This window comes from Mauremys reevesii, linkage group 23 (assembly GCF_016161935.1).
Source record: "Mauremys reevesii isolate NIE-2019 linkage group 23, ASM1616193v1, whole genome shotgun sequence".
Classification (NCBI taxonomy): domain Eukaryota; kingdom Metazoa; phylum Chordata; order Testudines; family Geoemydidae; genus Mauremys; species Mauremys reevesii.
Window position 1 is genome coordinate 4,828,037 of NC_052645.1, and position 14,052 is coordinate 4,842,088.

At 48.6% G+C, this 14,052-nt stretch overlaps 1 protein-coding gene across 2 annotated transcripts in view; it reads left to right on the top strand.

Moving 5' to 3' along the window:
* The window catches only part of ZMPSTE24 (zinc metallopeptidase STE24), a 94,877-nt gene extending 81,992 nt beyond the window's left edge, over window positions 1–12,885 (top strand). For both annotated transcript variants that reach the window (XM_039511829.1, XM_039511828.1), the window contains one exon: window positions 12,042–12,885. In XM_039511829.1, coding sequence (XP_039367763.1) covers window positions 12,042–12,266 — 225 coding nt within the window. In that variant the 3' untranslated portion in view covers window positions 12,267–12,885. The remainder of the gene's footprint in view (window positions 1–12,041) is intronic.
* The last annotated feature ends 1,167 nt before the right edge of the window (window positions 12,886–14,052 follow it).

Consider the following 14,052-nt stretch of genomic DNA (forward strand, 5'->3'; position numbering starts at 1 on the left):
TTCCTGATCTCCTAACCAAGGACAAGGGGAAAATCAAGCAACCGAACCCATGCTCACTTCACCTCACGGTCTGATGTTTGGATAGGCATTGGAAATAGAATGTTCATGCTCTGCCGCCATTCAGGAAACCCTTAACCAAAGTAGAAAAGATTCTACTAGAACCTGCTATCTAGCCAAATGGAGACACTTTTTGGACTGAGCACAACTCCACCAATGTTTGCTAGGTACCATGGGCACTCCTAGCCTTGAAGAATACATGTCTAGCTCTTAGTTCAATGCAGGTACATCTAGCAGCGGTTAGTGCCTTCATCCCTCTGGAGAAGAGTTCCATCTTTACACTCTCAACTCATATATTTATGAAGGGCTTTATCAGAACCTTCCCACTGATCCTTAAACCTACTCCTCAGTGGAATCTTAACCTTGTCCTGTCAACGCTCACCGGTCTACCCTTCAAACCAATGGCAACATGTGCCATGGCCTAACTGTCCATGAAGGTGGCCATTCATAGTGGGCATTGCTTTGGTCAGGAGAGCCAGCGAGCTGGGAGCCATCATAGCATGCCTTCCCTAGACAACATTTCACAAAGAGAGAGTTCAAGTGCTTCCTCATGTCCATTCCATGTTAGAGTGTGTGCACACCGTTGCCAGAGATTTTTCCCTCACTGGTATCCGTTGGGCCAGCTCTTGCACCCTCTGGAGCCACATACTTGTGCACCAGTATAACGGGTGCTGCCGGCCCCACACCCTCTCAGTTCCTTCTTTCCTCCCGTGATGTTTGCTGGAACAACCCTTTTTGCTCCTGCAAGTCTTTCTTCTCAGTGTTTCATTTGCAGTTATCATAGTTTAGTGTATATATTTTTTTGTAATCAGTGTTAGTGTATATAATTAGTAAGTTCGTATTGTCAAGGGACTTCTTTGCCCCAGGAGCTGTGCATGCCCTGGTCCCTGGGCTTCAAACCTTGTGCCTCCTGTGGCAAGCGTTTGCCCATGAGAGATCCACACTCCAGCTGCTTAAAATGCTTGGGGGAAACTCATGTGAGGGACAAGTACCAGATCTGTCAGGACTTCAGACCCTGCGCTAAAAGGGACAGAGACATTAGGCTGAAGGCTATCCTCATGAAAGATGCCCTCAGACCAGTCTCAGAGCCAAGCTGCTCCCATTTGGCACCAAGTACTTCAGCATTGGTGCAAAGCACTCCTCCGGGACGGAGCTCTTCCCAGAATGGTTCACCATCTCTGGTGCTGAGGAAGAAGCACAAGAAGCTTCACAGGCCCTGGTTCTCATGGGTGACTTTAATCACCCCAATATCTGCTGGGAGAGCAATACAGCAGTGCACAGACAATCCAGGAAGTTTCTGGAAAGTGTAGGGGACAATTTCCTGGTGCAAGTGCTGGAGGAACCAACTAGGGGGAAAGCTCTTCTTGACCTGCTGCTCACAAACAGGGAAGAAATAGTAGAGGAAGCAATAGTGGATGGGAACCTGGGAGGCAGTGACCATGAGATGGTCAAGTTCAGGATCCTGACACAAGGAAGAAAGGAGAGCAGTAGAACAGAGACCCTGGACTTCAGAAAAGCAGACTTCGACTCCCTCAGGGAACTGATGGGCAAGGTCCCCTGGGAGAATAACATGATGGGGAAAGGAGTCGAGGAAAGCTGGCTGTATTTTAAAGAATCCTTATTGAGGTTGCAGGAACAAACCATCCCGACGTGTAGGAAGAAAAGTAAATATGGCAGGCAACCAGCTTGGCTTAACAGTGAAATCCTTGCTCGTCTTAAACACAAAAAAACAGCTTACAAGAAGTGGAAGATTGGACAAATAACCAGGGAGGAGTATAAAAGTATTGCTCAGGCATGCAGGAGTGAAATTAGGAAGGCCAAATCACACTTGGAGTTGCAGCTAGCCGGAGATGTTAGGAGTATCAAGAAGGGTTTCTTTAGGTATGTTAGCAACAGGAAGAAAGTCAAGGAAAGTGTGGGCCCCTTGCTGAATGAGGGAGGGAATCTAGTGACAGAGGATGTGGAGAAAGCTAGTGTACTCAATGCTTTTTTTGCCTCTGTCTTCACAGACAAGGTCAGCTCCCAGACAGCTGCACTCTGCAGCACGGTATGGGGAGGAGGTGACCAGCTCTCTGTGGAGAAAGAAGTAGTTCGGGACTATTTAGAAAAGCTGGACGAGCACAAGTCCATGGGGCCGGATGCACTGCATCCGAGGGTGCTAAAGGAGTTGGCCGATGAGATGTCAGAGCCATTGGTTAATATCTTTGAAAAATCATGGTGATCGGGGGAGGTCCCGGATGACTGGAAAAAAGCTAATGTAGTGCTCATCTTTAAAAAAGGGAAGAAGGAAGATCCAGGGAACTACAGGGCAGTCAGTCTCACCTCAGTCCCTGGAAAAATCATGGAACAGGTCCCCAAGGAATCAATTCTGAACCACTTAAAGGAGGGGAAAGTGATCAGAAACAGTCAGCATGGATTCACCAAGGGCAAGTCATGCCTGACTAACCTAATTGCCTTCTATGATGAGATAACCGGCTCTGTGGATGAGGGGAAAGCAGTGGATGTGCTATTTCTGGACTTTAGCAAAGCCTTTGATACAGTCTCCCACAATATTCTTGCCAGCAAGTTAAAGAAGTCTGGGCTGGATGAATGGACGGTAAGGTGGATAGAAAACTGGCTAGATGGTCGGGCTCAATGGGTAGTGATCAATGGTTCCATGTCTAGTTGGCAGCCGGTATCAAGTGGAGTGCCCCAAGGGTCGGTGCTGGGGCCGGTTTTGTTCAATATCTTCATTAACAATCTGGAGGATGGTGTGGACTGCACCCTTAGCAAGTTTGCAGATGACACTAAACTGGGAGGAGTGGTTGATACGCTGGAGGGTAGGGATAGGATACAGAGGGACCTAGACAAATTAGAGGATTGGGCCAAAAGAAATATGATGAGGTTCTAACAAGGACAAGTGCAGAGTCCTGCACTTAGTACGGAAGAATCCCATGCACTGCTACAGACTAGGGACCGAATGGCTGGGCAGCAGTTCTGCAGAAAAGGACCTAGGGGTTACGGTGGACGAAAAGCTGAATATAAGTCAACAGTGTGCCCTTGTTGCCAAGAAGGCTAATGGCATTTTGGGTTGTATAAGTAGGGGCATTTCCAGCAGATCGAGGGATGTGATCATTCCCCTCTATTCAGCACTGGTGAGGCCTCATCTGGAGTACTGTGTCCAGTTTTGGGCCCCACACTACAAGAATGATGTGGATAAATTGGAGAGAGTCCAGCAGAGGGCAACAAAAATGATTAGGGGGCTGGAGCACATGACTTATGAGGAGAGGCTGAGGGAACTGAGATTGTTTAGCCTGCAGAAGAGAAGAATGAGGGGGGATTTGATAGCTGCTTTCAACTACCTGAAAGGGGGTTCCAAAGAGGATGGATCTAGACTGTTCTCAGTGGTAGAAGATGACAGAACAAGGAGTAATGGTCTCAAGTTGCAGAGGGGGAGGTTTAGGTTGGACATTAGGAAAACCTTTTTCACTAGTAGGGTGGTGAAGAACTGGAATGGGTTACCTAGGGAGGTGGTGGAATCTCCTTCCTTAGAGGTTTTTAAGGTCAGGCTTGACAAAGCCCTGGCTGGGATGATTTAGTTGGGTTTGGTCCTGCTTTGAGCAGGGGGTTGGACTAGATGACCTCCTGAGGTCCCTTCCAACCCTGAGATTCTATGATTCTAAGCAGTGCACCGACAGAAGGCGCTTGCCAATACAGAAGAAAGACAAGCGGGAGAAGGCAGCACAGTGAGACCTGTGCCAGGCCACTCTTGGGCTCACAATGGCACCGTCATCTCCGCCTAGAGCGTTTAGTCTGGTCCGGGACCTTCTGCTGATACCTGGAAGCTACCGTGGTGCCAGCAGTCGGATGGTTGCATTAATACCGGAGGCTTTCCAAGCAGCTAGGAATCTTCTTTCTCTACCGGTCCTGTCAACTCCAGTGGGACACCTGCTCGCTCTGGTGACTGGAGGCAAGGGAGGGAACAAGGAGCATTGGGCTCCTTTCCCAGCACTGGGCACCTTGCACCCTGTAGGGTCAAGCTTTCCCTGATCCTGGCATCCCAATCGCCAGTCCATCTCTGGAACCCCAGCACTGCATGGAGGCAGAAGCGAGTACCGCTCCACTGTGGTTTCTGAGAGGATTCCTCTTCTGAGTCTGAAGGGGAACCTTATATGCCATCTAAAGCCTACCAGCTTATGTGCCACCAGACTTTGGTGCTGATCCCCCTACCAGCACCTGGCCAGCAGGTCAGTGGCTGATGCAATAGCCTTACTGGAACCCCAGGTGTTTTCCCCCAGTATTGGGCCCTCCCTCCCATTGCTCCTACTCAGTGGTTTCCGAGAGACGGGCTACCACTCCCTCCTGCTCAGCAGCAGACCCCGACTCGAATATTGACCCCAGTACCAACGTCCAGGAGATGGCTCCAGCAGATGTAGTTGAGCCAGAGGAAGAGGAAGGAACCTCTCCTCTGGTGCAATCCTCCTCATCCTCCCCAGATGAGGCTGTCATGGGACCCAATAGCCAGCTTCCACAGGATGACTTCAGGGCTCATCAGGACCTGAATGAAGCAGTTTGCTGCAAAACTGGGTCTGGACATTGAGGAGCTCAAAAAGACATCTCATGGCCTTATTGATATCCTCCCTCCATGGTTGCCTTGTCCATCAGCGAGGTAATGATATGACTGGTCAAGGCCCTGTGACAAAGTCCTTCTTCTCTGCCCCTTACCTCAAAGAAGGCAGAGAAGAAGTATTATGTGCCAGCAAGCGGGTTTGAATACCTGTACTCACATTCCCCCACAAGAGTCCCTGATGGTGTCTGTAGCAAATGAAAGGGACAGGTAGGGCCAGTCGAGCACTATCCCTAAACAAAAAGACACCAAGAGCCTAGATCTTTTTGATGGGTGGCCTTCAACTACATATCTCCAACCAACAGGCTTTGCTAGGGAGATATGATTTTAATCTGTGGAACTACTTGACTAAATTTAAAGACTCCCTGCCCAAAGATTCAACAAAGGAGTTCGCTGTCCTCTTGGAGGAGGGTGAGAATCTGGCCTGGATTTCTCTCCAGGTTGCTCTGAATGCTGCCGACTCGGCAGCCAGGACAGTGACCTCTGCTGTCACCGTGAGGTGGTGTTCTTGGCTCCAGTCGAATGGCCTTCCTCACAAGGTTCAACAGTCTATCCAGGACCTCCTCTTTGAAGGCTCCCCTCTTTTCTTGGACACAAGACTTCACAGCCTGAAGGACTCAAGGGCCACCCTATATTCCTTAGCCCTGTACACTCCGTCAGCTTCCAGGAAGCAATTCAGGCCTCAGCACCCTCATTAGTTTTTGGCACCTCCAAGGCAAGAGCCCTACAAAAAAAAAAGGGTGGAAGTTATAAATGGCACCAACCACTCCCATCCACCTCAGCCTTCCAGTTGGGGTCTCAGATGCAGTGGCAGGCCCAAGCAGGCCTTTTGAAGGTGTGCCCAAGGGCACTGTACTAGTCGCTGTTTCAGATCTGCCTCCCCTTTTATTTTTGGACTGTCTATTCCTCTTCAGCCCAGCATGGTCATACATAACATCGGCCCATTGGATCCTGAGTATAGTGACAGTCAGACTATCCTTCAGTTTTTATCCATCCTCTCATCCCTGTCCCTTTTCAGGGAGTCTTCTCACGAGCAACTGCTCATCTAGGAGGTGCAATCCTCCTACGTATGGGGGCTGTGGAGGAGGTTCCTCGAGATTTGAGAGGGAAGGAGTTTTATTCCTGGTATTTCCTAATCCCAAAGGGGGTCTCTGGCCCATCTTGGACTAGCGATGACTCAACACATATCTCAAGAAACTGAGGTTCCACGTGGTCTCCCTGGCCTCCATCATGCCGTCCCTGGATCCAGGAGACTGGTACACGTCCCTCAACTTAAAGGATGCATACTTACACATTTCTGTCTTCCATGAGCAGAAGATTTCTCAGGTTTATAGTGGGTCAATGCCACTACCAATTCACCACTCTTCCATTTGGCCTATCGACAGCTCTAGATTTTCACGATATGCATGGTGGTCATAGCAGCTTTCCTCAGGTGGTGAGGTGTACAAGTCTACCCGTACCTTGACGACTGGCTGATCAATAGCATCAGCACAGTCCAAGCCACCTTCCAAGCACTGGGATTGCTAATAAAAAAGCAGAGGTCAACTCTTGTCCCAGTCCAGAGAACAGAATTTACTGGGGCAGTGCTTGACTTGACCCAAGCTAGGACCTTCCTGCTGGAGGCCCAATTCTGGACCATGTTGGACCTGATATCCAATGTCAGTGTTCACCCAATCATAACGGCTCGGATTTGCCTCAAGCTACTGAGTCATATGGCGGAATGCGGTTATGTGGTTCAGCGTGCAGGGCTGTGCCTCAGGCCCCTCCAGATGTGGCTAGCATCAGTTTACTCCCCGAGCAGATGCCACTTGGACTCAGTGCTCACAGTCCCTTCTCTGGTTCCCTGGACTGGTGGAAAGACCTGAGATCAGTAATAATGGGGGTGCACTTTGTTACCCCTCAACCATCGGTAACCTTAATCTCAGACATGTTGTACCTAGGGTGGGGAGCTCACGTCAACAACCTCAGGAATCAGGGCTTCTGGTGCCAAGAAGAACTCTCCCCGCACATAAACGTCAGGGAGCTCAGGGTGGTACTCAGTATGCCAGGTGTTCCTTCCCCAGATCTCAAGCAGGGTGGTGTGAGTCCTGACAAACAATGAACAAACAGGGAGAGGTTCAATTTTCAGCCTTGTGTCAGGAGGCCATCCATCTGTGGGACTTCTGCACAAATCACTCCATTCATCTCAAGGTGTCGCATCTCCTAGGAGCCCAGGATGTACAGGTTCAGCAGATCTTGCTAGGCAGTAGAAAGCCTTCCACCAGGGCAATGTACTTGGCCAAGTAGAAGTGTTTCTCTTTGTGGGCTTCTGAACGTGCTCTCTCTCCATCTTGATCTTTCCTATCTTGGACTGTTTGCTCCACTTAAAGCAGCAGGGCCTGGCCCTCTCGTCTATTAAAGTGCACTTAGCAATCATCTTGGCCTTCCACCCTACAGTGAACAGCAGGTCAGTCTTCTCCCATGGAATGACAGTTCGGTTTCTCAAGAGGCTGAAAAGGCTCTATCCTCAGGTCTGTGAGCTGACCCCCCTCCCATGGGACTTAAATCTGGTTCTGTCAAAGCTCACAGGTCCTCCCTTTGAGCCATTAGCATTGTGCCCCCTGCTACTTTTCTCTTGGAAGGTTGCCTTCCTGGTGGCGATCACCTCAGCCAGAAGGATCTCTGAAATCAAGGCCTTTATATCAGAACTACCCTATAAGATGTTCTTCAAGGTCCAACTCTGTACCCATCTGGTGTCACAATTCCATAACAGCCAGGCCATTTTCCTACCAGTCTTCTTCCCGAAACCTCACAAGAACTCTGAGGAATGACGGCTTCACTTGTTGGATCTTAGGCATGCCCACGCCTTTTATATTGAGAGGACTAAACCCTTTTACAAATCCATGCAACTCTTCATAGCAATAGTGGAAAGGATGAGAGGGCTACTTGTGTCAGCCCAGAGGATCTTGTCCTAGATGACCATCTACATCTGAGCTTGCTATGAGCAGGCAAATGTTCTGCCTCTGGTCATCTTAACTGCTCACTCCACAAGAGACCAATCATTGTCAGCACTGTTCCCCTTGCCCAGGCCCCAGTCCAACTGTTGTTCTTCGAGATGTATTGCTCATGTCCATTCCATGACCCACCCTCTTACCCTTTTGTCAGAGTTAACCGACAAGAAGGAACTGAGAGAGTGTGGGGCTGGCAGCGCCTTTTATACCGCACATAAGTCTTCAGCTCCAGAGGGCACTAGAGTTGACCCAACTGATACCACTGAGGGAAAAATCTCTGATAACAGTGCATGCGGCGCACATATACCCTAACATGGAAGGGACATGAGCAACACATCTCAACAATAGTTACGAAAGGTTAGTAGCTGTTTTTTCCCTTCAGTTACACCTCAGATTTCTCCCCAACATTGAGTTCCGCATCAATCAAGCACTACGCTTACCTGTATTGTTCCCTAAACCCTATGCTTCCTCTAAGGACAAGAGATTTCACTCCCTCAACATCCAGCATGCCCTGGCTTTGTACCTGCAAAGAACCAAACCCATTAGGAAATCTCTGAGGCTTTTTGTTGCCATAGCAGAAAGAGCTCATGCCCAAGCCTGATCCTACCAGAGGATTTCTAAAGGGGTTTCAGGATGCATCTTAGGGTACTACAAAATAGAAAGAATTCTTCCCACTAGGGATATCAGCTCACGCCATGTAAGCACAAGCTGTGTGCACGGAATCCCTATCTGATGTCCCGTTGCAGATCATTTGCAGGGCTGGAGTTCTGTCCACATGTTTGCAACACAGTATGCTATAGTTCAGGCATCGGCTGCAGTGGCAGTGGTAGGAATGGCAGTATTGCAAACATCTTTGCTGCCAGCTTCCTCACACCCTGATCCAGTCTGAACACTGCTTGCCGGTCACCCACATGTGGTATACAGATAGGGATCATCAGTCGAAGTAGTAGTGAAGGTTACTTACTTTTACTGGATGTTCTTCGACATGTGTGCTCCCTATTTGTACTCCTCTATCCACCCTCCTTCCCCTCTGCTTCATATCCTGTTATTTGCAGTAAGAAGAGGAACTGGAGAGGCGTCAACCTGCACTGCCTCTTATACCTTTTGTGACAAAGTTCCTCCTCTGCCTTGGTGGGTCCTGTGCTTATTGGTGGATTTGCTTGCCTCACAGATTCATCCTGTGGGTCGGGAAACAGCCCAGAGACCTTCCTCTCTGGTAGAAGCCACAGTCCAGGTCAATTCCTCCTGTGTTTGATCAGGAGTTGGGAGGTTTGGGGGGAACCCGGGCCCGCCCTCTACTCCAGATTCCAGCCCAGGGCCCTGTGGACTGCAGCTGTCTAGAGTGCCTCCTGGTACAGTTGCGCAACAGCTGCAACTCCCTGGGCTACTTCCCCATGGCTTCCTCCCAACACCTTCTTTGTCCTCACCACCAGACCTTCCTCCTGATGTCTGATAACGCTTGTACTTCTCAGTCCTCCAGCAGCATGCCTACTCACTCTCAACTTCTTGCACACCTCTTGCTCCCAGTTCCTCGCACACACTTCCTCTCCTCTGGCTCCCTGGCTCCCTTTGGCCTGACTGGAGTGAGCCCTTTTATAGCATCAGAGGGGCCTTAATTAGCAGCCTCACTTGACTCTTAGCAGGTTAATTGGAGTCAGGTGTTCTCATTACCCTGGAGCAGCCCCTGCTCTGGTCACTCAGGGAACAGAAAACTGCTTATCCAGTGGCCAGTATATCTCCCTTCTACTACTCTGCTGTTCCCACCTGGCCTGGGTCTATCACACTTTGTTCAGGAGCATGCGAGGCTCTACTGTGTATATGTGGGTAAATGGACACTGTTTTTGAAGAATTTCAGGACACAGGCGCATGACACACATGTGTACCCACTTGTGGAATACAGATAAGGACCACACATCTTGAAGAATCTCTAATACAGTAAGTAACCTCCACTAAGGCTATGTCTCCACTAGCACTTTTGTCAGTTAGGGGTGTGAAAAAAACCCATCCCTGACTGAGATACATTTCACCAACATAAGTGCTGGTGTGGACAGTGCTATGTCAACAGGAGACTCTCTTCCACCAACATAGCTACCCTGCCACTCATTCGGGGTGGTTTAAATAGAGCAGCTACAAGGGAGACCTTTCAGTGGTGCAGCTGCAGCAGTACAGCTGTGCTGTTGTAAGGTCTGTAGTGTAGACATAGCCTTAGTTTGGTAACATTTCACAGGTCTCTAGTGGTGGCCGTCCCATTACTCTACACAAAGTTGAAGTACCCAAAATAGAAATTCAGGGTTGATGTTTCTAGAATGTCAGGATAGCCTTTCCCAAAACTCAGCTATAAAAAAACAGCCACACATTAAAAACAAGCAAAAGCAATGCAAAAAGCACAAGAAGAGAGCAAAAGTAAAGTTAAAAGAAGTACAGAAAAAGAAAAGAAAAAGAAAAAAAAAATTAGCTACTTATTAGACCCAAAAAATATTACCCCATTAAAAAAAACAAAAAAAAGTGGCAAAATAAAAAATTAAAGGAAAAGAAGTCTTGTGTGAAAGTGTGTGATCAATGTGTGTGTGTAATGTGTGTGTGTGTTTTTGTTTTGTTTTTCTTTTTTTTTTCTTCTTTTTTCATTGTTTTTGTTTTTTTTTTTTGGTTTAGTGGGTGTAGGGTATGGAACTCACTGGTGGCATGGGTGTGTGTCGGTGAAGCTACTGGGTGGGGACTGGCCCGGCTCACGGGCGGTGTGCTGGCGGGAAAGCCCTCCCCGGTCAGCCCAGTCCCAGCGGTACCAGGCAGGCTAGAGAGGGAGCAGGGGCTGCACTGGTTCCACACACTCCACACACCCATTGACCAGAGAGAGAGGGGAGCAGGCAAGAGGTGCAGCAGCTGCGAGGCCTGTGCCTTGCCGCCACCTGCTGCTGGCCACTGCTGGCTGGCCCTGGCCACCACCTGGCTGCTGGCCCACACAGGCAGGACAGGCAGGAAGCCTGCTGACAGCACACTGCTGGGGAGGACTGGGAGTTAAGCGAGATAAGCCTGCCCCCCCAAACCTGAGCCCCCCCCCTGCACCCCCCCCCCCCCATCCCCCCCCCACCCCCCCCCCCCCCCCCCCCAGACCCACCCCTCCCCATACCCCAGCCCGGAGCCCCTCCCCCCCCCCCCCACCCCCCCCCCCCCCCCCCCCCCCCCCCCCCCCACCCCCCCCCCACCCCCCCCCCCCCCCCCACCCCCAACCCCACCCCCCCCCCCCGACCCCACCCCCCCCCCCCCCCCCCCACCCCAGCCCAGGGCCCGGGCCCCCCCCTGCCCCCCCCTCCCCCCCCTCCCCATCCCAGCTCCATTTTGGTCATCACATCAATTCATTTTCTTCAACTGGGTCAAAAGAAAAAAAAAAAAAAACCAACATTGTAGAGGAAGCTGAAGCTGCTGAGCTAGAGCTTCCCATGTGACCATGTACAGTATTCTTCCATTAGTAACCAAAAAAATCTACTAATCTTCCAACCTTGCCCCCATTTATGACACCATCATTCCAAAAAAAATGAAATGAAAAATGATGAAAAAGTTTTTTTTTTTTTTTACATAGTTTTTAAGCTATCAAGTCTGTTTTTGTTTTTTTTTTTTTCTCACTCTGATTAATTAAATAAAGCAGTCAGTTCTCAGTCAGTTCTCACTTCTCTCCTCAATCTCCCTCCTCCTCAGCTGTGCTGTGTTGAAATCTTACTGCCTCTGAGCAACAGAAGTAGTTGCTGTGTAGACTAACCATAGACTTGACTTACTCTCTTTCTGTGAGTAATGTTGCTAGACATGAGTAGAATACTGGAGAATGGAACTCTGATTCTTCTCCTTCTGATTGTGATCTGGCGGTTAGAGATGGAATAACCAATGCCTACTGATTTGGCACTTTTATTTTGAGAAGTGTGACTGATTGGATAAGATGTGTGTCTGCCATATTAATGACCTAGATTCTACTCCCAGCAGTGTGTGAAGAGGCCTTGTGCATCCTCTGTTAACTTATTTGTAAAATGGGAGATTAATATTTGACTATCTTCTTGGGTTGAGGGTGCAAGGTTTTCAGTGTTAAGAGCTATGAAGTGCACTGAAATATTAGCTCACAGTAGAGGTGAGATTTGAATTTGTCTACTAATTTCAAGATCAGTGAGCTTCCCCTAGGTTACAGGGTACTTGGTTGGGGACTCTCCTGGAACACTTCCCAACTTGGTGGTATGGGAAGGTGGACTGAGCTCAAATGCAGAATGATGCACAGCCCTGATGTTAAAACTTTCCAGCTGGTTTGCTGACGGATGTTTATTCCTGCTGGATGATTTACTGACACTATAAGGAAACTGTAGGCAGCTGAGATTTTATACCATTTTCATCTATTTTTCCCACTACAGGTTCTCTCCTTTTGCTTGACTGTGTTGAGCCGACGATTTGAGTTTCAAGCTGATGCATTTGCCAAGGAGCTTGGGAAGGCCAAAGACCTATACTCTGCTCTGATCAAATTAAACAAAGATAACTTGGGATTTCCTGTTTCTGACTGGATATTTTCAATGTGGCATTATTCCCACCCTCCCCTGTTAGAAAGACTTCAAGCCTTGAAGGATGCAAAGCAAGACTGATTGGAATCATTGTTGGTTCAGAGACAGTGCTTCCGTCTCAGAAGCAAAATTCAGAGCTGTTTTTTATTTTTTTAAAGTAATCCTTCCAATATTCCCTGATCTGAATGCAGTTAGCTTCTGAAATGTGTGTTAAATTTACTGAACTGAATTTTTAAGAAAATAACTTGTGGGACTGAATTTGGAGACTATATTGTATAAAGGCTTTTCCTTTTCACTAAATTTTATCTTTAAATGACAGAACACTTTGAGGGAAAGCAATTCCCCTCGTCCCCAGAAGCAAACACCCCTTGAGTTTGTGTAAATTTTGAATGTGGCCTTTGACAATTTCTCAGTTTTTTGTAAGGTGAACTGTAGCTTTTTGCCCTCATCAGTTTGATTGGCAGCATCTCAGCCCTGTGCTCCTAATTCACAGTGAAAAAGGTTTGGGTGACTTAACTCCTCATGTGACAAATGCTTATGCTAGTTAATCACTGTTCAAATGTATTTAAAAAGTGGCTGTATTGGATAGAAGGCTCACCTTTTCTATGTGCAATGAATGAAAAAGCTACTTTCCTAGGTATAATAAAACTGCCTCTTCTTTCAATGGAGGAATAACAATAAATTCCATCTGCAGAATGTGTGGGATCATTCTTGATGAAGTCATCACTTGTGCACTCTATACTGGCGCTTGGTGTCGGCTCCAGTGACAGCTTCTCACCCTTCATTGGGCCTGTGGACAATGGAGGAGGGGCTACAGAAAGGCAGCAAGAAGATCCATAGAAGAAAGCTGCCAACTTTTTGTCATCCCTGTGTCCCCCACCTCCCCAAAACTCCTGTTGCTTCCAAGGAGTGGCAGATGCTCATAAGAATACTGGGTCAGACCTGTGGTCCATGTGGCCCAGTATCCTGTCTTCCAATAGTGGCTAGTGTCAGATGCTTCAGAGGGAATGAACTGGACAGGGCCCCAGCATCTGGCAGTCAGAGGCTAAAGAATACCCGTTGTCCCCCTGGCCATCTTGGCTAATAGCCATTGATGGATTAATCCTCCACAAACTTACCTAAAGTTGTAAAGCCTGCTGCCTATTAATTTCATGAGGTGACCCCGGTTCTTGTGTTATGTGAAGGGATAAATAATACTTCTTCGAGTGATTGCTCGTATCCATTCCAAGTAGGTGTGTGTGTGCTGTGTGCACGATTGTCGGATGGTTTTTCCCTAGCAATATCCATCGGGTCGGCTGTGGAGCCCCCTGGAGTGGCACCTTCATTGCGGTGTATATAGCTCCTTGCCGACCCACCGCCTCTTCAGTTCCTTCTTACTGCCAGTGACGGTCATTGGAGCAGCTCCTCTCTTGCATTAGCTGGTATCAAGTGGAGTGCCCCAGAGGTTGGTCCTAGGGCCAGTTTTGTTCAACATCTTTATTAACGATCTGGGTGATGGAATGAATTGCACCCTCAGTGAGTTCACAGATGACACTAAGCTTGGGGGAGAGGTAGATATGCTAGAGGGTAGGGGTAGGGTCCAGAGTGACCTAGACAGATTGGAGGATTGGGCCAAAAGAAATGTGATGAGGTTCAACAAGGACAAGTGCAGAGTCCTGCACTTAGGAAGGAAGAATCCCATGTACTGCTACAGACTAGGGACCAACTGGCTAAGCAGCAGTTCTGCAGAAACGACCTGGGCATTACAGTGGACGAGAAGCTGGATATGAGTCAGCAGTGTACCCTTGTTGTCAAGAAGGCCAACGGCATATTGGGCTGTATTTGTATAGGAGCATTGCCAGCAGATCGAGGGAAGTGATTATTCCCC